This window comes from Corylus avellana, chromosome ca1 (genome assembly GCF_901000735.1).
Source record: "Corylus avellana chromosome ca1, CavTom2PMs-1.0".
NCBI classification, from domain to species: Eukaryota; Viridiplantae; Streptophyta; class Magnoliopsida; order Fagales; family Betulaceae; genus Corylus; species Corylus avellana.
In genome coordinates, this window is record NC_081541.1 from 23,944,048 (window position 1) to 23,967,695 (window position 23,648).

Below are 23,648 nucleotides of genomic sequence, written 5' to 3' on the forward strand. Positions count from 1 at the left end.
CCAGCTGTTTAGACTCCCAACACAAATCTATTATCAATCATTTCTATGCAAGTAAATTCGATTAACAATCTCTCTTTCTTTCATTTTTCTTCCGGTGCTAACCCAGTTGTCGTATTTCGTATCATGAAAATATTGACCGTTTTATTCTGATAAATATATAGGTAGACAAAATTCGATAGATTCTTTCATTTTTTAATAAAAGCGTTTTACCCTTTATAGACTAACCCACACAATTTTATCTGTTTTACCATTATAATTTCTTATCTAGAAGATTTGATAATCACTATAATAATATAACTTGACCTTAATATGCGATTATTTGCAATTGTTCTATACTCAATGAACCGTAGTAGGAGTGGGCAAGGGGGGAGATTGTATCAAATTAAAAGTTCGAAATATGAAATTGATAGTTTTTAATTTTAAAAGATCTTCTTAAAACGTGTGAAAGTTCAAGAAGATCTTTGTGAGATTTCTCCTAATTTTTTTTTTTAAAAAATTCTTTTCATCTGTTCACTAACTATTGAATTAAATTATTGGGGAAACTTCACCTTGGACCCCCCTGAGCTACCACCTCTTTTGACATGTCCCCTTCAAACTTCAAAATCTCTCACTTTAAATTATTGGGGAAACTTCACCTTGGACCCTTGAACTTTCAATTTCTATCACTTTGATCCCCTGAACTTTCAATTTCTATCACTGAGGGTAATTACGTAATTTCATAGGTTTTAATTAGGGCAAAATTGGAATAGATGGCATCAAAATCCCCTGTGAGACGCACATGCGATGATTTTCGTCCAATTAGATGAAAATTAGTAACGAAGGGTCTGAATTTAAAATTTTTGAAACATTAGGGGGTTACATTGTCAATTTTTAAACATTGGTGTTCGAATTGAAAAACCTAAACTTCAGGGGTAAAGTGAATTTAACCATTTTTTTTAAAATTTTAATTTGAAATTAAGGATAAATTTGAAATTTTATAAAAAAAAAATAGATATATAAACGTCATTGTCTAACTTTTAACGTTTAAAATCTAAGGAGGGGTCCAAAGTGATAGAAATTGAAAGTTCAGGGGTCCAAAGTGAGAGGTTTGGAAGTTTGAGGATGACATGTCAAAATGAGTGGTAATTCAAGGGTCCAAAGTGAATATAAATTGTTCATTACCTAGTGATTCTGATATTGTCAATGGCTGGTTTTTAGGTAATAGAATTATTTAATTCATAAAGTTTTTTTTTTTATTGAGGGGGGGGGGGGGGGGGCTGGGGAAGGGGGACAGCTAAAATTAAACGTGAAAGGACAACAAAACATGAAGGAAAAAAAAAAAAATGATGGTCCAAGTTTTGGGGGGAAACAGCTAAAATTAAACCTGAAAGGACAACAAAACATGAAGGAAAAAAAAAAAAAAAATGATGGTCCAACTCAGGTCAACCTAATGGATCTGGGAGGTACTGACCTGTATAATCCCTCCACTGACTGCCAGGAGGGGGAGGTTGTCGCAAGGAACCTCATGCAAAGGCTCTTTTTCAAATCGCATGGTAGTTAAGGGTTCTTTGTGAAGGTTAGGGGTGTCAAAAATTACCAGAAAACCGGAACTGAAAAACCAGGAAACCGAGAAACCGGGGACCCGGTTCCGGTTGGGAAAAACCAAAAACTGGGTACCCTGGTTCCGGTACCTGGTTTTATGTACCCGGTTATTACCGGGTTACCGGGAACCGGGGTAACTCTTATATATATATTTTAGGAACTGTTTATATATTTATATTTATGAACTATTTTTATTGTAAGGGGTATTTCTTTTGGTTTGTAGATTATTTAAATACTTGTTTTATTTTAATCTTTTTGGGTTTTAAATTGTTGTAGTAAGGGTATTTCTTGTGCATGTTGATTTGTTTAAATACTTGTTTTTATTGTTTTAATGTTTTCTTTATGTAACTAATTTAAAATTATATTTAGGGTATTTTTAAAAATTGAATTTTTATTTCTAAGGCCCATATAGGCAAAAATATTGATTTTTTTTTTTTTTTTTTAGGATTTTTGGGCTTTTTTAGGGTTTTTATTTTATTTTATTTTTTTTAATTTTAATTTTAATTTTTATATTTATTTGGAACAATCACAACAAAGTCCAGTTAATTTGGACAAAAATGAAAATAAATGTTTTTTTAAAATGGACCAACTGTATGAAGGAATGGGCTTATTTTAGGTCCAATACCTAAAATAAGCCAAAAAAATAATTTTCTTAAAAAACCGGTTACCGGACCGCGTACAAACTTGAACCGGCCAGTAACCGGGACCCCGGTTTATTGGGACTCAGTTCCGGTTCTGGTTGCCTAAAACTAAGAACCGGGGTACCCTGGTTTCGGTCTCCAGTTTCGGCCAAAAACTGAGAAACCGGACCGGGTTGACACCCCTAATGAATGTTTGTTTGTTTGTTTGTTTGTTTATTTGTTTTTTTTTTTTTAATTTTGTTTTGTTTTGTTTTGTTTTGTTTTTTTTGTCGAGCTTACCTTCAAAGTAGTAGCTTCCGGCCCTTCATCTTCATCTTCTTCTTCTTTCTTTCTTTCTTTCTTTCTTCTTAATTTTTTTTTTCTTGAGAAACAAAACAAAAAGTGAATATCGACCAAGATAAGATTTGTTCTAGCTCTTGATCTCATACTTTTCAGCATTCTAAATGTTTTTTTTTTTTTTTCATTCTTTTTTTGTTTCTTTCTAATGAGCCAATCAAAAACTCCTTGTCATGAGAGCTGCAAAAAAGAGGAGAAGTTGGAGGAAATGAAGCATGATAGTTAATTCTGTTAGGAGGCATTGCTGCACATGTATAATAAGAGTGTTATAGTTAGTTGGTGGAAGTTGTTAGTTGATGGAAGTTGTTACAGTTAGTTGTGCAGTTGTGTTGGTTAGTTGTAAAAAGATTGTAAACAAATTGCCTTAATTGTTAAGCCTATATAAGGCTGGTTAAGTGCAAGGAGGAGGTATCTATTGGAGAATGGTAAAAGCATTGTGAGGAGATTAGCCATCCCGAATTGGCCAAGTTCATTCAATAAGAAGAAGTAGTTCCCTTTCTCTCTTTCTCTTCCATTTTCTATCCTATATTTGGTTTGGCAGTAACTTTCCTGTTACAAGTGGTATCAAAGTCATTTGTTTTCTTTTCATGAAAACTAGATCTATAGGGCAAGAGTTTGATTTGGTGCAATTCAGGAACGAGTTTAAAAAGTTACAGGATGATGTATTGGCTTATAAAACCATTCAGAAGGAGTTGAATGTAAGAATTGATCGTAATGAGTGGAAGCATGATGAACATGCAAGAAAGTAGGAGGAGTATATGAGGCAGCAGGAGGAGCATATGAGGCAGCAGGATGCACAATTTGCTCAATTGCTGAAATATTTCCAGGAGAGAAAGAATAAAAGTTCTTCTTTTGATTCTATGGAGGCCAAATTTTGGCTCAACCTCAAAAGGAAGGAGCCATGCAACAGATGGTGGAGGGTTTCAGGCAGGAGATGGATTCCACACTAAGTCCATTCGGTTGGAGTTTCCTAAATTTGATGGGGAGGATCCATTGAATTGGTGTTACAAGGCTGGGTAGTTTTTTGATCACTACTCTACACCAGATTGTCAGAGGTTGAAGATTTCTGCTTTTCATATGGAAGGTACAACTTTAATTTGGCTTCAAGAATTGCATAAATCAAATTCTTTTGCTACTTGGGATGATTTTGCTAGAGCATTACAAAGTAGATTTGGTATGGGGTCTTATGATGATCCTATGGAAACTTTGTCAAAGTTGAAACAAGAAGGATCTTTGGAGGAATATAAAAAACAGTTTAAAGTGTTAGCTAATAGAGTGGCTGATTTACCTGAAGCACATAAACTGAGTTGCTTTATGGGGGGGTTAAAAGATGAAATTAGATTGGCAGTGATGATGTTTAAACCTAAGGCATTAGTTGATGCTTATTCTTTAGCCAAAATACAAGAGGATTATGTGTTCACTTTCATAAAAAAGTAGTAAACCATAGTGGAGTCCACTCACTTATAATAATGCTGTCAAAAGTTTTGGGGGAGAGAGTAAGAGTACTAGGTTTTTGGGAGGAAAAACTAATCTCTTTGGTCAGCAAAAGAGTCTTGAGAATTCTGTTAATGGTAATAACCAAAATAAGGCTAATCCTCCAGCTTATGATAAGGCAGTGTTACCAGTGCAGAAAATCTCTAATGCTAAAATGCTAGAAAGAAGGAAAAAAGGGTTATGTTACAACTGTGATGCTAAGTGGAGCCGTGGTCATGTGTGTGCTTCACCAAAATTGTTCTTGATTGAGGAGATTGAGGAGAAGGTGGACAAATTGAAAGTGGTTGATGAAGAACCAGATCCAGGTGATTGTTTTTTGAAAGAGTTTCCTGAAATCTCTTTACATGCTATTATTGGAAATCATACTCCTAAGACTATGAGGATTGTAGGTATGATAAATAATCACAAGATAATAATCTTGATTGATTCTAGAAGTACACATAATTTTTTAGATCATGAAAAGGTTAAGGTGATGGGAATTCAACCTATGGTTCATGAATCTATCAGAGTTAAGGCAGCTAATGGTGATGAGCTTGTAAGTCCTGAAAAATGTAAAAACACAAAGGTTAGGTTGCAAGGTTATACTTTTGTGGTTGATCTTTTTATCTTACCTTTGGCTGGTTGTGATATGGTGTTAGGGATTTAGTGGTTATGAACTTTATGGCCTATTTTATGGGATTTTCTTAATCTCACTATGCAGTTTATGTATGAGGAAAGGACTTGTTTACTGGAAGGGTTAGCTGCCAATATGAATGTTAGTTTAGAAGATGATAAGTCTTTTAAACTAACAAGGGGTGAGAACAAGGGTGTCTTGTTGCAGATTCTTGGTAATGAATTGAACCAGCAGCAGGGGAATGAAGATGGGAAGAAGCATAACAGGGAAGTTAATCCTATGGCTCAGTTATTAGAAGAATTTGCAGATATTTGTGCAGATCCTAAGGAGTTGCCTCCTAAAAGATCTCATGATCATGCAATCCATTTGAAGGAAGGTGGACAACCTGTTTCAGTGAGGCCATACCGATACCCTTTTTACCAAAAGGAGGAGATAGAGAAGATTGTAAAGGAGTTGTTGTAGACTGGAGTTATTAGATGCAGTCAGAGTCCTTTCTCTTCTCCAGTTTTACTTGTAAGGAAGGCATATGGCAGCTGGAGGATGTGTATGGATTATAGAGCCTTAAATCAGGTAACTATCAAGGACAAATTTCCTATACCAGTTGTGGATGAGCTGTTAGATGAATTGTGGGGAGCTGTGTGGTTTTCTAAATTGGATTTAAAATCTGGTTATTATCAGATTAGGATGGTAGAGAAGGATATCCATAAGACTGCATTTCGCACTTATGAGGGTCATTATGAGTTTTTGGTGATGCCCTTTGGGCTTACTAATGCTCCTTCTACTTTTCAAAGTCTTATGAATCACGTTTTCAAACCTTTTCTTAGGAAATTCATCTTGGTTTTGTTATTTTATTTTTTATGATATTCTGGTTTTCAGTAAAGATTTAAAGACTCATGAACAACATTTAAGGATTACTTTGGGCTTACTTAGGCAGCATCAGTTATATGCTAAGATGTCCAAGTGCAAGTTTGCTTGTAATGAGGTGGAGTACCTTGGCCATGTGATTTTTGCTTTAGGAGTTAAGGCTGACCATGAGAAGATTCAAGCTATGGTGGAGTGGACTTTTCCAAAAAATCTTAAGTCTTTGAGAGGATTTTTGGGACTCACTGGATACTATAGAAAGTTTATTAAAGGGTATGGATCTATTGCAGCCCCATTGACAGCTATGTTGAAGAAAAATGCTTTTTCTTGGAAGGAATCAACTGTTGAAGCTTTTAACAGTCTTAAGGCTGCCATGACAGCAACTCCAGTACTAGCTCTTCCTAATTTTTCCCAGCCATTTGTGATTGAGTGTGATACTAGTGGCTTGGGAATTAAGGCAGTTCTAATGCAATCTAGCAGGCCAATAGCATTCTTGAGTAAAGCTTTAAAAGGGAAAGCTGTTCATATGTCCACTTATGAGAATGAATTATTTGCTTTAGTGACAGCAATTCAAAAGTGGAGGCCTTACTTGCTTAGGAGGCAATTCATTGTTAAAATAGACCATCAAAGTCTGAAGTTTCTTTTAGAACATAAGGTGGGCACCCTTTTTCAGCAAAAATAGATCACTAAGTTGATTGGATATGACTTCATAGTGGAGTACAAAAAGAGAATGGATAATAGGGTAGCAGATGCCCTATCAAGGAGGGATGATTGGGAACCTGAGATAACCTTGTCTCTTCTATCCATACCTACTGTCAGTTGGATAGACAATTTAAGAGTTGAGTATGATATTGATTTGCAGCTGAAAGCTTTGTTGGAACAATGGTCAAAAGGGGATTTGGATCTAGCAAAATTTCTTCTTAAGGATAATCTGCTGTTTTATAAGAAAAGGATTTACATTGAGAGTTCTTAGGCCATAGAGCACAGGTTTTGCACTCTGTGCATAGTGATCCGATTGCAGGCCATCCAGGGTTTGAAAAGACCTTACATAGGGCTATGAGGGATTTTTATTGGAAGGGGATGACTAAAGACCTCAAAAAGTTTATTAGAGAATGTGAAGTTTGTCAGCAAGCTAAGTATGAGAATATGTCTCATGCTGGACTGTTGCAGCCTCTTCCCATTCCTAGCAGAATTTGGGCTAATGTGTCTATGGATTTTGTAGAAGGATTACCTAATTCCCAAGGGGAATCAGTAATATTGCTGGTGGTAGACAAATTGTCTAAGTATGGCCATTTTATTGCGCTGTCACATCCTTTTACAGCCATTAAAATAGCTCAAGTGTTTGTTCAAAATGTCATTAGATTACATGGAATGCCTACTTCCATCATTTCAGATCGAGACCCTATTTTCACTAGTGCATTTTAAAGGGAGTTGTTCAAGCTTCAAGGTACTACCTTAAAATTTAGTACTAGTTATCATCCTCAAACTGATGGGTAGACAGAGGTTGTTAATAAATGTGTGGAGACTTATTTGAGGTGTTTTGTACAAGAGAGGCCTAAGCAGTGGCTATCTTGGCTGCCATGGGCAGAGTATTGGTATAATACTGCATGGCATGCCTCTACCAAAATGACACATTTTGAAGCTGTTTATGGTGTACCTCCTCCACGGTTGCTCACTTACATTCCAGGGAACTACAAAATTAGAAGCTGTAGATGAAGTTCTTAGATCCAGAGAACAGATTCTATCCTTGTTAAGGAGCATTCTGCAACAGGCTTAGCAGAGGATGAAGAGGTATGTTGATTTGAGGAGATCTGAGAGGAAATTTGAGGTGGGGTAGATGGTGTATCTAAGGTTGCAGCCCTATAGACATCATTCAGTAGTTACTCGAAAGTCTTTGAAGTTATCACCTAGGTTCTATGGACCTTTCCAAATCATTAGAAAGGTGGGAAAGGTTGCCTATGAAGCTAGATCTTCCAGTAGCAGCTCAAATTCATCTAGTTTTTCATGTGTCTCATTTAAAGTTGAAGCTTGGTAGCATAAATTTCCATCTTCCTAAACTGCCTCCAGTGGATGTGCATGGGGTCATCCAACTAGAACCTTTGAAAATTCTTGCCAGAAGGTGCAAAAAGAAGGATAATCGAGCAATTATTGAAGCTTTGGTGTAGTGGGTTGGCCAAACTGCAAGTGATGCTTCTTGGGAAGAGTTGTTTGCTTTACAGCATGCTTACCCGCACCTTGTGGGCAAGGTGCTTTAAAAGGGAAGGCTATGTCATGGGAGCTGCAGAAAAGAGGAGAAGTTGGAGGAAAGGAAGCATGATAGTTAATTCTGTTATGAGGCATTGCTGCACTTGTATAATAAGAGTGTTATAGTTAGTTGGTAGAAGTTGTTAGTTGATGGAAGTTGTTATAGTTAGTTGTGGAGTTGTGTTGGTTAGTTGTAAACAGATTGTAACCAAATTGCCTTAATTGTTAAGCCTATATAAGGTTGTTTAAATGCATGGAGGAAGTATCTTTTGGAGAATTATAAAAGCATTGTGAGGAGATTCCCCATCTCGAATTGGCCAAGTTCATTCAATAAGAAGAAGTAGTTCCCTTTCTCTCTTTCTCTTCCATTTTCTATCCTATATTCGGTTTGACAGTAACTTTCTTGTTACACTCCTTCATTCTTTGCTTTTACCCCACGATAATCCGAAACGAGATTTAAGGACATGGAGAATGGGTGTTGTGCAATCCATGGTTGGGCGGTAGGCTAACAACCAGAGCGGTGGTTGGCGGCGCTTTTGAAATGCTTGAAATGCTGCATTTGGTGTTTTTTGGATCTACGGCTATGGTGTATGGATTTGCTGCTAGGCGGCGATGGTTTGGTCGGACGTCGGAATTGAAAATATGATGGCTATGTTTTGACATTGTGGTGGTGGTAGTGGCGGTGTGGGGGCATATAGCTTTTGCACAGAATACTGTGCTAACTTCATTTGTTGCTACTCAGGTTGGAATTCAATTTCAAATTCTGCTAAAGTGCTCTTGAATCTGAGAAACACCTCATCCATTTTTCTTTGGAATTCTTCCACGATATCTTTGGAAAGTTGGCTCTAATACCTTAATAAAGTGGTATTAGAGCCAACTTTCCAAGTCATAGAAGCCGTAATAAAGTGAGGTACCCGAAGAACCCGTACTAGGATTTTCGATATTAGAGGTGCTCTCAACTCTTACAAAAATAGGGTTTGAATAATATACTTAATTGATTATATTCCATAGCAATGTAGTACTTAAATAACAAAATAAAATAAAAGAGTCACACGAGAAATAGACTTCAATGTGGACTATAACTTAACTACTCACATAATTAAATCTATTCCTATTGACACTCAGTGTCGACACTAAGGGCCCGTTTGGTTTGCGGAATAGACCCCTGAAATGGAATGACTATTCTTATGTAATAGACATTCTTTTGTTTGGTAAGGGTCTATTGATGTGGTATTTTTGTGACAAAAAATATCAATTATAAAATTATCACTCGCAATAGGACGAATACCGTAGGATAGGGCTATATTGAGGGTGTCGAACTTCAAGGACTGTAGTGGTTTAATTATCAAAATTTGAAAGATTAAAATTAACTTAATTTAAAAGAGAATGATTTGTTTGTGTAATTTCAAAGTGCATGAAAATAAAGAGAGTAAATATATGAGAGAGAGAGAGAGAGAGTAGGGTATTAACTTCACCACTACCCGCATATCAATGGTTAACCATATTTAATTCTAGTAATTCATTCTATGCATGTTATAATTTAAACAAGAAAACACATGAAAATAATTTCATACAATCAATGGAATAGCATAACCCATCTTCGGTTGGCACGGATCGTCTACCTAAATTATACTAAACTAGGGTGTAGTACGATCCGTCTTTTCTAGGTATGGTCTATCTAACCCTATTGATTGCATGTCGATTAAAAACCATTGTATAACGATCATTCTTATAATCACAGAAAATAAGAATGATTTGAGTTCAATAATAGTAAAATACTTTCTAAGACAAGATGAGAATTTTACTAATATTGAGTTAGAATTTAAGAACAGTTGCATTTAATATGAAGAACATAAATCAATTATAGCAATCCTCAGAGTTATACAATCAACATGCATAAAGTGAAAAACTAGAAATTAAATACAAACCATTGTGCTTGGGAAGGGTTACATCAACACCCTACGAAGGGGTTTAGCTGCTTATGATCTTCTAAGCTCCAAAGACAAATTTCTGATTTCTAGCTCTAGGAAGCGGTTTCTCTGTTTACAATTTTTTGAACCCTATTTATAGGGTTTAGGAGAACCCTAAAAACCCTAGAAACCCTGAGAAAACTAGAGGTCAGTCTCCCAGTCCAATTGAGAGACTGAAAGCCAAATCCATCCTGGAAAAGGATTGCTGCCGTACACCACACTCCAGTGTGCGCTCGATCCGAGGTTTGTGCGCTCGAGCTTAGCTGTTGTGTGCGCGAGCATAGGCATGCACTTGATCCTTGGCCGCAGAGCTGCGCTTGAGCTCAAGAATAGCTATGCTCGATCCTAGATCTAGAATGCCCAGCTTTTTGCCCTTTTAAGCCCAATTTTCAATGATTTGTCAAATAAGACCTAAAACACAAAAACAAAACAAAATCAAACAAATAACAATGCTAAGGAATTAACATATGTAAATTAAGGGGTTTGAATGTGCAACATTCGGCGCTTATCATCTATTCCTAGAAATAGTGATTCCGGTGGGAATCACTAATCCTTTATACACAGGAATAGTCATTCCTCTAAGAAATGAGAGGAATAGCTACTCCTGAGGGGAAGGACAATATTTTCCAAAAAATAACATTTTTTTTCCCTCTCAAACTTAATAAAAAAAAAAATCATGTTGGTGGCCGACCACCCCAATGGGTGGCCAGCCACCCACAAAAGCTGCCACCCTCAGAGGGCCTCGCAGTGGATTGGTGAGGCTGTCTGTGCCACCCCCAGGGCCATCAGGGGTGGCCAAGACCACCCCCGGTGAGATTCTAGGGTGGCTGCGGCCACCCTTGATTCTTCCCAAGGGTAGCCGCGCCACCCTTGATGGCTCCGAGTGTGGCCGCGCCACCACCAGTGCATGTTGTGGGTGGCCAGCTACCCGTTGGGGTGGTCGGCCACCAAACATTCAATTTTTTTTTTTTTTTTTTTGAGTTTTAGAAAAATAAAAAGTCAAACGGGCTTTTTAGTAATTTTAGTTCAATTCCAATTATGCAATATGTGTTTTTACTAAACTAAAGAATCGGAATAATTATTCCATTCCATCATTTTCTATTCCCAGTAATACTTATTCCTTGTCCTAATGGAATATTCATTCTGCAAACCAAACAGAGCCTAAAAGTCTTACCCACACAACAATAATAAAACAATAAAACAACTAATGAACTGAGTCACACGAGAAACAGACTTCAATGTGGACTATAACTCAACTACTCACATAATTAAATCTATTCCTATTAACGCTCAGTGTTGACACTAAAAGTCTTACCCATACAACAATAATAAAACAATAAAACAACTAATGAACTTGATGAGAATCAACAAGCACCATTAACTGAATTTTAGCTTTCTTGGGACAGTATTCCAATATTGTTTGTTGGGTCTCAAAAGTGTGTCGCTTGAGGTTCGCATCAGAACTGAACAACTACTAAAACAATAAACACTTAGTAGCTTTTACAAATAATACTTCCTAACATACCCCTACCTAACAATGACTACATATAATTATGTGTCTTTTTTTTTAAAAAAAAAAAAAAATTTAAAAATTTTTAATTTTTTAATGTATTTTTAATGTATTTTTAATTTTTTAATGTATTTTTAATTTTTTAATTTTTTTTATAATTATTTTCATATTTTAATTTTTAATCATTAGTTTTTTTTTTTTTAAATATTTTTAATTTCTAATGAGTTTTTTTTTTTATTTTAATTTTTTTAATTGCCACATGTGAACTTTTTATTGGGTTAGCGTGAATTTCTGTCAATTTTTGGACAGAAGTTAGATGGAGATACTATCTCCGTTTTTAGCCATTATCGTACCATTTGTGATACAAAATGAAACTAATGAGACAATAAATAAAGTTACTAAACCACATGGAACAAAAAGGTATTTTGTCAGCCACTAACTACCCATGATGTGCAGAAAAACGTGGGTTTAACTGCCCATGATGTTGAAATAATGATGATGTGGGAATAATAGCAGAAGTAATATAGAAAATAAACACAAAGAACTTATGGTTGGTTCCGTGTTAGACACCTACATCCACCACTCGGAATACCTCTAATGGTTACATTGTGTTCATTAACTTTTTTTTGTCTACAATACAAAGATCCCTACTTATAGGGCAGTGTTTACATACAAGTATAGTAATCAAATCTCTTTGATTTGATTACAATCTCAATATTTGATTACAATCAACCCATAAATAGAGAATATTTCAATATTAACCTAATTATGGAATATATGGAAAATATAATATGTTTTCCATATATTCTAACATCCCCCCTCAAACTCAAGGTGGAATATTCTAGAACCTTGAGTTTGAAATCAGAAATAATGATGACGGCAGTGGTGGAGGCGGGGAATGGGCCGTAGATGGTGGTGACTGTGGAGGAGATAAAGGCTAGGGGGTGGCCAGCGATGGCAGCAGGTGGCTGGTAAATGCAGATTCAAAAGGGCTTACAAAGGGCGAAATTCCAAAATGGGGCCGACAACGGGCCAAGGCTGACAATGAGCCAAACTTCAAAAGGGGCTGACGACGGCCCAAAATCCAAAAGGGGCCGACAACGGGCCAGGGCTGGCAATGAGTGAAACTTCAAAAAAAAAAGAAAAGGGGGGGGCCAACGACGGGCCAAAACCCAAAAGGGTCTGACAACGGGCCAAGGCTGACAAAGAGCCAAACTTCAAAAGGGCCGACTAGTGCCAAAACTTAAAAAGGGCCGACTATAGGCCAAGGCCGGCTTGGGCTAAAAATAAAAAGGAAATGAGCCCACGTGGGCGGTTATCAGATCGGCACACCGAACTTGACCGGCGTGTGGCGTGTGTGGTGACGCATGGAGGAGTGTGGTAGGTGGATGTAGTGAAACATTGAGATTGTTGGAGAGAACACCCGAAAACGTCAATGATGTTGAAGGCCACAAGAAAGTGGCTCTGATACCATGTTGAAATAATGATGATGTGGGAATAATAGCGGAAGCAATATAGAAAATAAACACAAAGAACTTACAGGTGGTTCGGTGTAAGACACATACGTCCATCACTCGGAATACCCCTAAGGGCTACATTGTGCTCATTAACTTCTTTTGTCAACAATACAAAGGTCCTTATTTATATGATAGTGTCTACATACAAGTATTGTAATCAAATCTCTTCGAGTTGATTACAATCAACCCATAAATAGAAAATATTTCAATATCAATCTAATTATGGAATATATGGAAAATATAAAATATTTTTCATATATTCTAACATCACCCCTCAAACTCAAGGTGGAATATTCTAGAACCTTTAGTTTGAAATTAGAAACAATGATGACGGTGGTGGCGGAGGCAGGGAACGGGCAGTAGATGGTGGTGACTGCCAGAGGTGACAGAGGCTGATGGGTGGCTAGCGACGGCAAGAGGTGGCTGGTAAATGCAGATTCAAAAGGGCTGATAATGGGCCAAACTCCAAAATGGGGCCGATAACGGGCCAGGGATGATAATGAGCCAAACTTCAGAAGGGGCCAATGACGGGCCAAAATCTAAAAGGGGCCGACAATGGGCCAGGGCTAGCAATGAGCCAAACTTCCAAAAAAAAAAAAAGGGGGGCCGATGAAGGGCCAAAATCCAAAAGCGTCTGAAAACGGGTCAGGGCTAACAATGAGCCAAACTTCAAAAGGGCCGACTAAGGCCAAAACTTAAAAAGGGCAGACTATGGGCCAAGGCTGGCTTGGGCTAAAATAAAAAGAAAATGAGCCCACGCGGGCGGTTATCAGATCGGCACACCGAACTTGACCGGCGTGTGGCGCGTGTGGTGTCGCATGGAGGAGTGTGGCAGGTGGATGTAGTGAAACATTGAGATTGTTGGAGAGAACACCCGAAAACGTCAATGACGTTGAAGGCCACAAGAAAGTGGTTCTGATACCATATTGAAATAATGATGATGTGAGAATAATAGCGGAAACAATATAGAAAATAAACACAAAGAACTTACAAGTGGTTCGGTGTTAGACACCTACGTCCACTACTCGGAATACCCCTAAGGGCTATATTGTGCTCATTAACCTTTTTTGTCTACAATACAAAGGTCCTTATTTATAGGATAGTGTCTACATACAAGTATAGTAATCAAATCTCTTTGATTTGATTACAATCAACCCATAACTAGAGAATATTTGAATATCAACCTAATTATGGAATATATGGAAAATATAATATATTTTCCATATATTCTAACATCCTCCCTCAAACTCAAGGTGAAATATTCTTGAACCTTGAGTTTGAAATCAGAAACAATGATGACGGCGGTGGCGGAGGCGGGGAACGGCCGTAGATGGGGGTGACCTACCGGAGGATATAGAGGCTGGCGGGTGGCTAGCGACAACAGCAAGTGGCTGGTAAATGCAGATTCAAAAGGGCCGACAACGGGCCAAACTCCAAAACGGGCAGACAACGGGCCAGGGTTGACAATGAGCCAAACTTCAAAAGGGGCCGACAACGAGCCAAAATCCAAAAGTGTACGACAACTAGCCAAGACTGACAATGAGCCAAACTAAAGGGCTGACTGGGGCCAAAACTTCAAAAGGGCCGACTATGGGCTAGGGTTGACTTGGGCCAAAAATAAAAAGAAAATGAGCCCACTTGGGCAGTTATCAAATCAGCGCACCGAACTTGACCAGTGTGTGGCGCGCGTGGTGACGCATGGAGGAGCGTGATAGGTGGATGTAGTGAAACAATGAGATTGTTGGAGAGAACACCCGAAAATGTCAATGACGTTGAAGGCCACAAGAAAGTGACTATGATACCATGTTTAAATAATGATGATGTGGGAATAATAGCGGAAGCAATATAGAAAATAAACACAAAAAACTTACAGGTGATTCGGTGTTAGACACTTACGTCCATCACTCAGAATACCCCCTAAGGGCTACATTGTGTTCATTAATTTTTTTTTGGCTACAATACAAAGGTCTCTATTTATAAGACAGTGTCTACATACAAGTATAATAATCAAATCCCTTTGATTTAATTACAATCAACCCATAAATAGAGAATATTTCAATATCAACCTAATTATGGAATATATGGAAAATATAATATATTTTCTATATATTCTAACACATGATATGGAGAGAAATGTGGGTTGTGATAATTGGGAACATGTGTGTGATGGGTAGTGTTAGTATAGTCTTTAAATACTAGTTAGTGGGGGTGGCATGGATATGAGTTGGTGTAGAGTTCTAATTATGTTGTGGTTCAACTCCCACCCTAAGTGGAGTATTATCTTGTTCAAACTAGAACCCACTAGGGGTATAAGAACGTAAGGTGTGTTTATGTGTTTGTATTGTGGTAGAACTCCAACCATAAGTGGAGATTTGTAACGTGTATTATCTTTATATTGTATTAAATATTAGTTGTGTTTCTATTCTCTGCTTAGGACCTATCAATTGGTATCAGAGCACAAGGGTATGGCTACTAATAGTGAGAGAATTGAATCTTTGGAGGCAGACGTATATGACATTTAGGAAGGCATTCAATGCTTGGAGGAAGAGTTGATCGCATGCAAGGAATTGAAGAAGCCTTGAATGAAATCTCTACCCTTCTTTCAGTGCAGCATGGACTAGTTGGACGTCTACCATACTGCATGCATGAGCAAGGTGGTCCTTCAAGAAGTCGTCATCAAGCAGGCACAACTGGGCGACAAGCAGTGGTGCCACGTTATGCTAAAATGGACTTTCCACGTTATCTAGGAGATGATCCCGCTGAATGGTTGAATCCCGTAGTACAATTTTTTGATTATCATGGGACACCCCCAGAGTAGAAGGTGGTGTTGGCATCTTTCCATCTTGAAGATGTAGCCAACCAATGGTGGCAATGGCTGCAGAAGGCTTAACAAGAGGAAGTTATGCTGGTTACTTGGGAAATATTTGAACTGGAACTATGGGCTAGGTTCGGGGCAACTGACTACGAAGATTTTGATGAGTCTCTGATGAAACTAGCACAAGAAGGACCCTTACGTGATTATCAGAGAGAGTTTGAAAGATTGGGGAACAAAGTTCAAGGGTGGACTCAAAAGCATCTGATAGGAAACTTTATTAGTGGTCTTAAATTAGAGATTGTAGAAAGAGTTCGAATGTTCAAACCCAAGACGCTCAAAGATACTATCAGCTTGGCTCGCATGAAAGATGACCAATTATGTTAGCAAAGGAGGGCCAAAGAGTCATAATTGCAACCCATAAATAACCACCCAACCAATGTACCAATTGTTAAGAAAATCTCTTGGGATGAGATGCAATGGAGATGTGCAAAGGGCTTGTGATTTAATTGTAATGAGAAATTTGTTCATGGCCACAGATACGACATGGTGCAAGCTTTTCTAATTGAAAGAGATAGACCTATTATGGCAGAATTGGGAGAAGATAAAAATGAGGAAAGTGAAGACATTAATCCAATGGGAACATCTGCCACCGGAGGACGTTATCTGGAGAGTTCGACATCAATCAAACCTTCAACTTCAAATTCTCACCTTTCACCTTGAGGACAAGGTGCTTGTCCAAGGGGGGAGGAATGTTAGGCCACTAACTACCCATGATGTGGAGAGAAACATGAGTTTAACTGCCCATGATGTGGAGAGAAATGTGGGTTGTGATAATTGGGAATCTGTGTGTTATGGGTAGTGTTAGTACAGTCTTTAAATACTAGTTAGTGGGGGTATCAAGGATATGATTTGGTGTAGAGTTTTAATTCTGTTGTGGTTCAACTCTCACCCTAAGTGAAGTATTATCTTGTTCTGATTGGACCCATTAGGGGTATCAGTAAGGTTTGTTTATGTGTTTGTATTGTGGTAAAATTACAGCCATAAGTGAAGATTTGTAACGTTTATTATCTTTATATTATATTAAATATTAGTTGTGTTTCTATTCTGGGTCCTATTATATTTAACTTTTTTTTTTTTTTTTTTTTTTTTAAATTTTTAATTAAAAATCAACTGGAACGGTGGAACCTTTGATTTGAATGAAGTGGTCATAGCAAAGCAAGTTTCCGACAGAATTCAAAAAGAGAACACATAGATGCTTGACAATTACTTCATTTTGTCAAATAGTCAATTGATAATGGTCCCACCATCCACTTATAACAAGATTCCTCACAGTGAATGAGATAGGAAAAGTAAACCTTTTCATCTCTTATCCACTAAAAAATCAACATATTCCTTTTTCATCATTGAAATTAAAGAGAATTCCAACGGCCAACAAAGCATATATATATATATATATATATGATCCTTAATATTTAAAAAGTCACAATCAAAATTTTGAATTATTTAAATAGTCATGGTATGCAACTATTTTTCGACCAATTTAAACTATTTTTTTTTGCAAATTCAATGGATTAATCATTAAATTTGTAAATTCATGTAAGTCTTACATAAATTCAATGATAATTCTTCAATTCAGTATATGAAAATAATTAAAAAATAATTGAAAGAATAAATTTTATCATTTCTCTTATTTCCAAATCAATCCCATGGCATCCCCTCTCCCTTATTCGGGTTGTTCCTCCCATCCTTTCTCCTTGCTTCTTATCACCTTTAATACCTTTCTTTTCTTTCCTATCATCGCTCTTTCATATGGGTGCCATTACTATCTTTTTTTTTTTTTTGGAACATTTATTGATTTTACTATCTATAAATTTTAGTAAAAAATTATTGTCCATATTTCAATCAAATGAAAAAGAAAAAATCATTTTGAATGACTAAAACTGTTTTACGTAGAAATATAGAGGTTTTATTTTGAGATTTTGATCAAGAATAATTATTTATCCAAATTACTAATAATTTGAACAGGTAATGTAAGAGATCCATTTGGAGCTCACTTGTCCAAATAAATTTTAGACTTCCCACGTTGCATGAGAAATGCTAACTACTATAATTTTATTCAACAATATTGACGTGCACTTGTCAATTTATTATTATTATTTTATAACAATCCTTCTTCTCTATTCATTTCATAAAAATAAAGCATATTGCTCTAACAAAACAATATCATAGATACAATGATAAATTCCTTTCATCTAAATTTGATCTATGTTTTGTTTAACACTTTAAATGTCACCGATTCAATCAATTTTCAGATCTCCAGCATATTATGGCAAATCACATCTCTAGCTGCTACTCGGTTCATCACAACTTTCTTAACTAAACAGTGACTTCTTGGCTTTTTCATCTCCACAATAAGTGCATTCCCAAAACACAATCCCCATTTGCTGCATCTACCATAAGTGAAAGTTCTTCCATATGCCTGATAATTTATCTACCATCGGTCAATTATTTGCTCCAAGAAAAGAACCAGAGAGAAAACAAAAGACAAATCGGAGATCTGAGATCATTATTCTTACGATTTGTGTAAACAAACCCTTAGAAAAAGGACTATAGGATTTTTTTTTTTTTTTAATAAAAAAGAAACTTTATCCCGTAAATCATTGCTAGAAGCAAATCTAGAGAGAATACACATAGGAACTGCTGCAGAGCCTAAGCATTAGCAGATTCACCACTGTATTATTTAAAAAAAAAAAAAAAGAAAGAAAGAAGAGTTTGTTCTCTACTTGTTAGTATTGTTAGATAATTATTAATTAAAATTATAGTATCTAACATTACTCTATCATATTATCTACTCAAATTACTCATAATTCAGACAAATAATTGCGGTGAATCCTCATCCTTTATTCTCTTAGCAACACAAAAGAATTACACAGAACTCTGCAAGACTTCAGCTAGGATTTGTTCTCTCTGGCCGCCAAAGAGATGAGTGTGATTTGAGACGCCATGGGACGAGCCCCCCTCCTTTCTACTCCCTTCTTCTTTCCTCCCCTTTCCCTTCTCGCATCTTTGGAGGTTTTTCTATCCACCTCTTTTGAGGCCTTATCCCACATATCAAATCCCTCACCACAGTCAACACTAGTTTTCCACCATATCTATTGTGTCCCTTGCAGGATCTGTCGAAGTTCTTAGTTTGAAATCTTTAGAGGATAGATCTATTTTCCTACGCTAGACCCAGCATGACACGCACCTTCCCACCGACCACCTCCCACTCTATCATTCGTCAATGTTCTCTGTCTTGTGGATTTTGTTTATGTTTTATTTTTACATGTATTTTTCTGTTTCTTTGTGTTTTGTTTTTTGAATTTGTTTGTCTTCTCTCTAGATTTAATTTCAATTGCAATTTATGAGGTGAAAGTTTAATCGTTTTCGTTTATACAAATCCTTAAGAGTAACGGTATTGGGTTTCCGGTCTATCTTTTGTTTTCTTCTATTTCTTTACTGGAAGAAAATCATTGACTACTGCGGAGGAGTTTTAAGGCATATTGAAAAATTGTCACTATGGTAGTGACAATAAAGGAGATTGCATTTGGAAATGAACTTGTAGTAGAGATAAAAAGTCCAAAAATCAATGATTGAGCAGCGGCTAGCTACAAACGTAATTCGCCAAAATTTGTTGCAGATTTAAAACTGATGGAGACGGTAATATTCAAAGATATTGTTTTGTAATAATCTAAGAGGCTATTGTATGTGCCATAAATAATATTTAAGTTGCCGAGATTCTAAATTGTATCTTTGATATTGTACTGATTAAAAAACTTTGCCCCATTTGCCCGTTAAAAAAAAAAAAAATCACAACAAACAAACTAAAATTTGCCCGTTATATGCAGTTGCATTTATTTATTTAAAAAATCAGATGCTTCCACGTGACCTTTGTGCTAATTTTTTTTGACTTCACGCTATAACGTTAACATCAACTTTACAAAAGAGCTTTTTTTTCTTCTCAATTATTAAAAATCCCTTAAATTTTATTTTATTTAAAAAAAATAAAATTATGTTGAGGACGAAAATGCCCATGCTTTATATATATGATTCTCCTCCCACCCACCCATTTTCACAGATCTGCAAAATTCTCACACACCCACAACAAAAATGGAAGCTCTCATCTACCAATTCACCCTCCTTTCAAACCAAGCGTTGGAAGACAAAAGCTTCGATCCATCCAACATCGAAGACCTGATGAAGCTCTTCGAGATCGAATCCTACAAGTCGTGGGCAGCCATGGAGCTGGAGCAGCAAAAAGAAGCCGAAGAAGCCGAGTCGGCCATGCAGCAAGCCGAGGAGTACCTCGACTCGGCCATGGAAAGCGCCATGGACGAGTTCAGACGCTTTGAGGAGGAGCTCGAAAGCATGTCGAAGGCGGAGATGAACAGCCTCGTGGAAACCGCTGAGAATGCTAGAAAGATGGGGAATTCCATGGAGAAGAAGGCGGCCATTGCTTCCAAGAGATATATGGAGGCTGCCATGAATTCTGCTACTGCTTCCATGAAATCTGCTTGGAAGGGACTTGCATCCAAGAAGGTTCACCCTTCTTGATTGGCTCATATATATATATATATATATATGATGTAATATTTCTCCTTTATTTACTTTTGTTTTGTCCTTGTATTTCTTTCGAGCTATATTTGGTAATATGGGGAAAACCAATAATACCATGATAAATAATTAATTAAGTTTTTTTTTTTTCTTCATTTTTTCTGGTTTAATAATATATATTTGATATTTAAAATTAATAATTTTTAAAAATTAATATGAAAAAAGGCCTACCTGGGTCTAACATGTGGAAAGGGTATGGGGAAGATGAGGCAATCTTAAAAGTTTTCTTTCTTTTATTCGAAAAATTTAAATAAGTTCATCTAATTTGGTTTTAATTATTAAGTTTTTAATTTCAAGAATATAGTTATTAGGTTTTCACCCAAACTTAAAATAGGTTAACCAGTCAATATACCGTCAAAATTAAGGGTTAGTCATTTACCATGTGTCTCATTTGACACATTATCATCCATGGAATGGAAGCACATGTAATGCCACGTCAAAAAGTTCCAAGTCATTCATAAAAAAAAAAAAAAAAGACCATATCTTATGGTCCTCTCAAATTGGTTATGAGAAACCGCTTTGTTTTATAGCTTAAGGTTTTGTTTGGTTTGCAAAATAAACTCAAATGGAATGGTTATTTTTATGGAAGAACCATTCTTTTATTTGATAGGGACATACTTTTTTCCCTTAGGAAGAAGAATACATATTCTTCTAAGAGAAGTGCTAGAAAGTTAAAGAAAATTATTCAGACTTTTTTTCAAATTGACTAACAGAATTTTAAAATGAAAATTTAAAGGGTGGCTGGAATTTTGCGACGTCAGTTTGAAAAAAATTCTAGACAATTCTCTTTGGCCAAAATCACCATCAAATCCACTTAGGGTGGTGCCCACTGAAAATCATGAGTTTTAAGTTTTTTTATTTATTTAGTAATTTAAGTTTTAAGAAACTAAGGGATAATGTGAGGAGTTTTTTTTGGTAATTTTGTCTCAATTATTTCTTGTTACCAAACTAAGGAATATAAATAATTATTTCATTTTATTTTATTCAATTCCCAATAATAACTATTCATTTTTTTTAATAGAATAGTCATTAATCATTATGCAAACTAACTCCAACCGACACTTTTTAGCAAAATTGAACTCATCATCATGGGCATATAACCTGGCCAAGTAGTCCCATGCCAAGTAGAAAATAAAAGGACGACAAAAATGTTACTTCTTATTGTAGTCAATACTATTAGGAATTCTATGGTTCAACTCCAGGCATTAACAGAAGATGTAACATAGTGTGTCATTGTAATAAAATAATTTTGCAAATCAATATTCCTACAATATTTTGGTATTTCAGCCAATATTTTGGTACATGATTCTCTTGGTATAAAATATTCTAATATAATATAGGGCTACGTTTTTTTTTTTTTTTTAGTACATATATTATGACCACCACTAACAACAAATAATAATAATAATAATAATAATAATAATAATATCACATATCTTCAAAAAGAGTTTTCTATTTTTGAAAACTGAAAAATAGATTTTTTTTTGTGGTTTCTTCGTTGAAAAATTGTTTGATACATTCTAAATGAAAACTATTTTTGAAAACTGAAAAATGGGTTTGAATATATTGCTGAAAGCCCATTGTTATCCTTTTAAAAAAGGGAATTTATAAAATACGAATTATATCCCTAAAAAAAAAAAAAAAGAAGAAGAAAAGAACACTTAGGAGGCTGGTCTACATCGAGTGGTGGCTGCCACCCCTTCACTATAAAATACCAATTATATCCCTAAATAAAAATAATAATAATAATAATAAAATAAAATAAAATAAAAAAAGAAAAAAAAAGAACACTTTGGGGGCTGGTCTACATCGAGTGGTGGCTGCCACCCCTTCACTAGAGAGGGTTGGAGGAAGGTAGGTCTCTGTGTCCCCACTTTCTCTTAAAAAAAAAAAAATTATTATTTTTTATTTAATTATTAATTACTTTTGCTAAAATGGTTGTTTTGGCTTAAACAATGAAAGCACCGTTTTAACAAGATTGGTAATTATCTATAAAAAAAAAAAAATAGTAATTAAAAAAAAAAAAAACCAATATTGATAAGCAATATTGGATTATCTTATGTTTTTTTTTAGGGGAAAATGAATAATTTCATTAAACTGACAACATCGCTTCAGCTAATACAATGTCTTTAATACAAGAAGGAGACGTTGTTAACGATAGTTGATTTACACTTTGAGAGATTGCCAATTTCGCAAGCCTATGCGCCACTTCATTAGCTGAGCGCTGAACATGACGAATATCCCATGAGCATCGTCCTTGAAGCAGCTCCTTAGTTTCTTCCAATATAAAGCCGTACCTGGACCAACTACTTTCCTCTCTCTTTATTGCTTGCACTATCTCAAGAGAATCTCCCTTCAATATGGCCTCCGTGATTTCCAGCTGACCCATTAGTGTCACTGCCACCCACAAAGCCAAAGCTTCCGCCACCCCTGGGTCACAGACAAAAGGCTTCGTCATGCACTGCGTTGCCATTACACCACCTAAATAGTCTCGAACCACCACGCCAACGCCCATCATCTTTTTTTTGGTGTCTATTGCCGCGTCCCAGTTGATCTTCAGAGTCCCCCTAGGTGGTGGTTGCCACTTTTGCACCACAGTCTTGCTAGCCACCTGAGTCTTACCTCGCACACCTTGTGTAGCCTGCCAATGAAACTCCATCTGATCTCTGGCAGTTTTAAAAATCATCTTTGGATGAGAGAACGTAGCCTCAAAGACCATTTTGTTCCTTCTTAACCAAATCAGTTTGGCAATGCATGCAACCAGATCGAAGTCCTCCACCGTTAGTCTATCACTCAGCTTTTGAAGAATACTACTGAACACATCCTCATCGCTACAGCTCTTCTGGATTCTTACATTTCCCTCCAACCAGACATCTTGCGCCGCCAGACAACTCCACAAAGCGTGACCCACTATCTCCACCTTCAATCGGCACACTGGGCATAAAGGATCAGCTATTATTTTCCGTTTGAAGAGGTTCTCATTGGTAGACAGAATATTGTTGCAAGCTTGCCAAGTAAATAGAGAGATCACTTGCGGCCCTGAGATCCGCCAGATTCGCTTCCAAAGAGGTGTCAGACAATCAACCGAAGAACATCCATTATCATTTCTAGTGCATAAATCTTTGGCTAGATGATAGGCACTCCGAACCGAAAAATTGCCATTCATATTCCCTACCTAGACAATTCGATCTTGCTGAGCGCTTGGAGAGATGGCTATTCTACAGATCTGTTCTACCTCCTCTTCCATGAAAATCTCTCTAATGATAGGGATGTTCCACCATTGCATATCCTGGTCAATTAAATCACATACTCTAGCCTCAACATATAAGATATGCACTGGTGATTTAATGGAGTAAGTCGTTGGAGAAAACAACCATTTATCACCCCATATTTTAATACTCCTCCCATTCCCC

General features: G+C 36.5%; 1 protein-coding gene across 1 annotated transcript; it reads left to right on the forward strand.

Moving 5' to 3' along the window:
* Window positions 1-19,700: 19,700 nt before the first annotated feature.
* On the forward strand, window positions 19,701-20,324 carry LOC132167533 (uncharacterized). Its single transcript, XM_059578539.1, has one exon. It carries the CDS (start codon window positions 19,732-19,734, stop codon window positions 20,173-20,175), a length of 444 nt encoding a protein of 147 aa, XP_059434522.1. The 5' UTR covers window positions 19,701-19,731; the 3' UTR covers window positions 20,176-20,324.
* The last annotated feature ends 3,324 nt before the right edge of the window (window positions 20,325-23,648 follow it).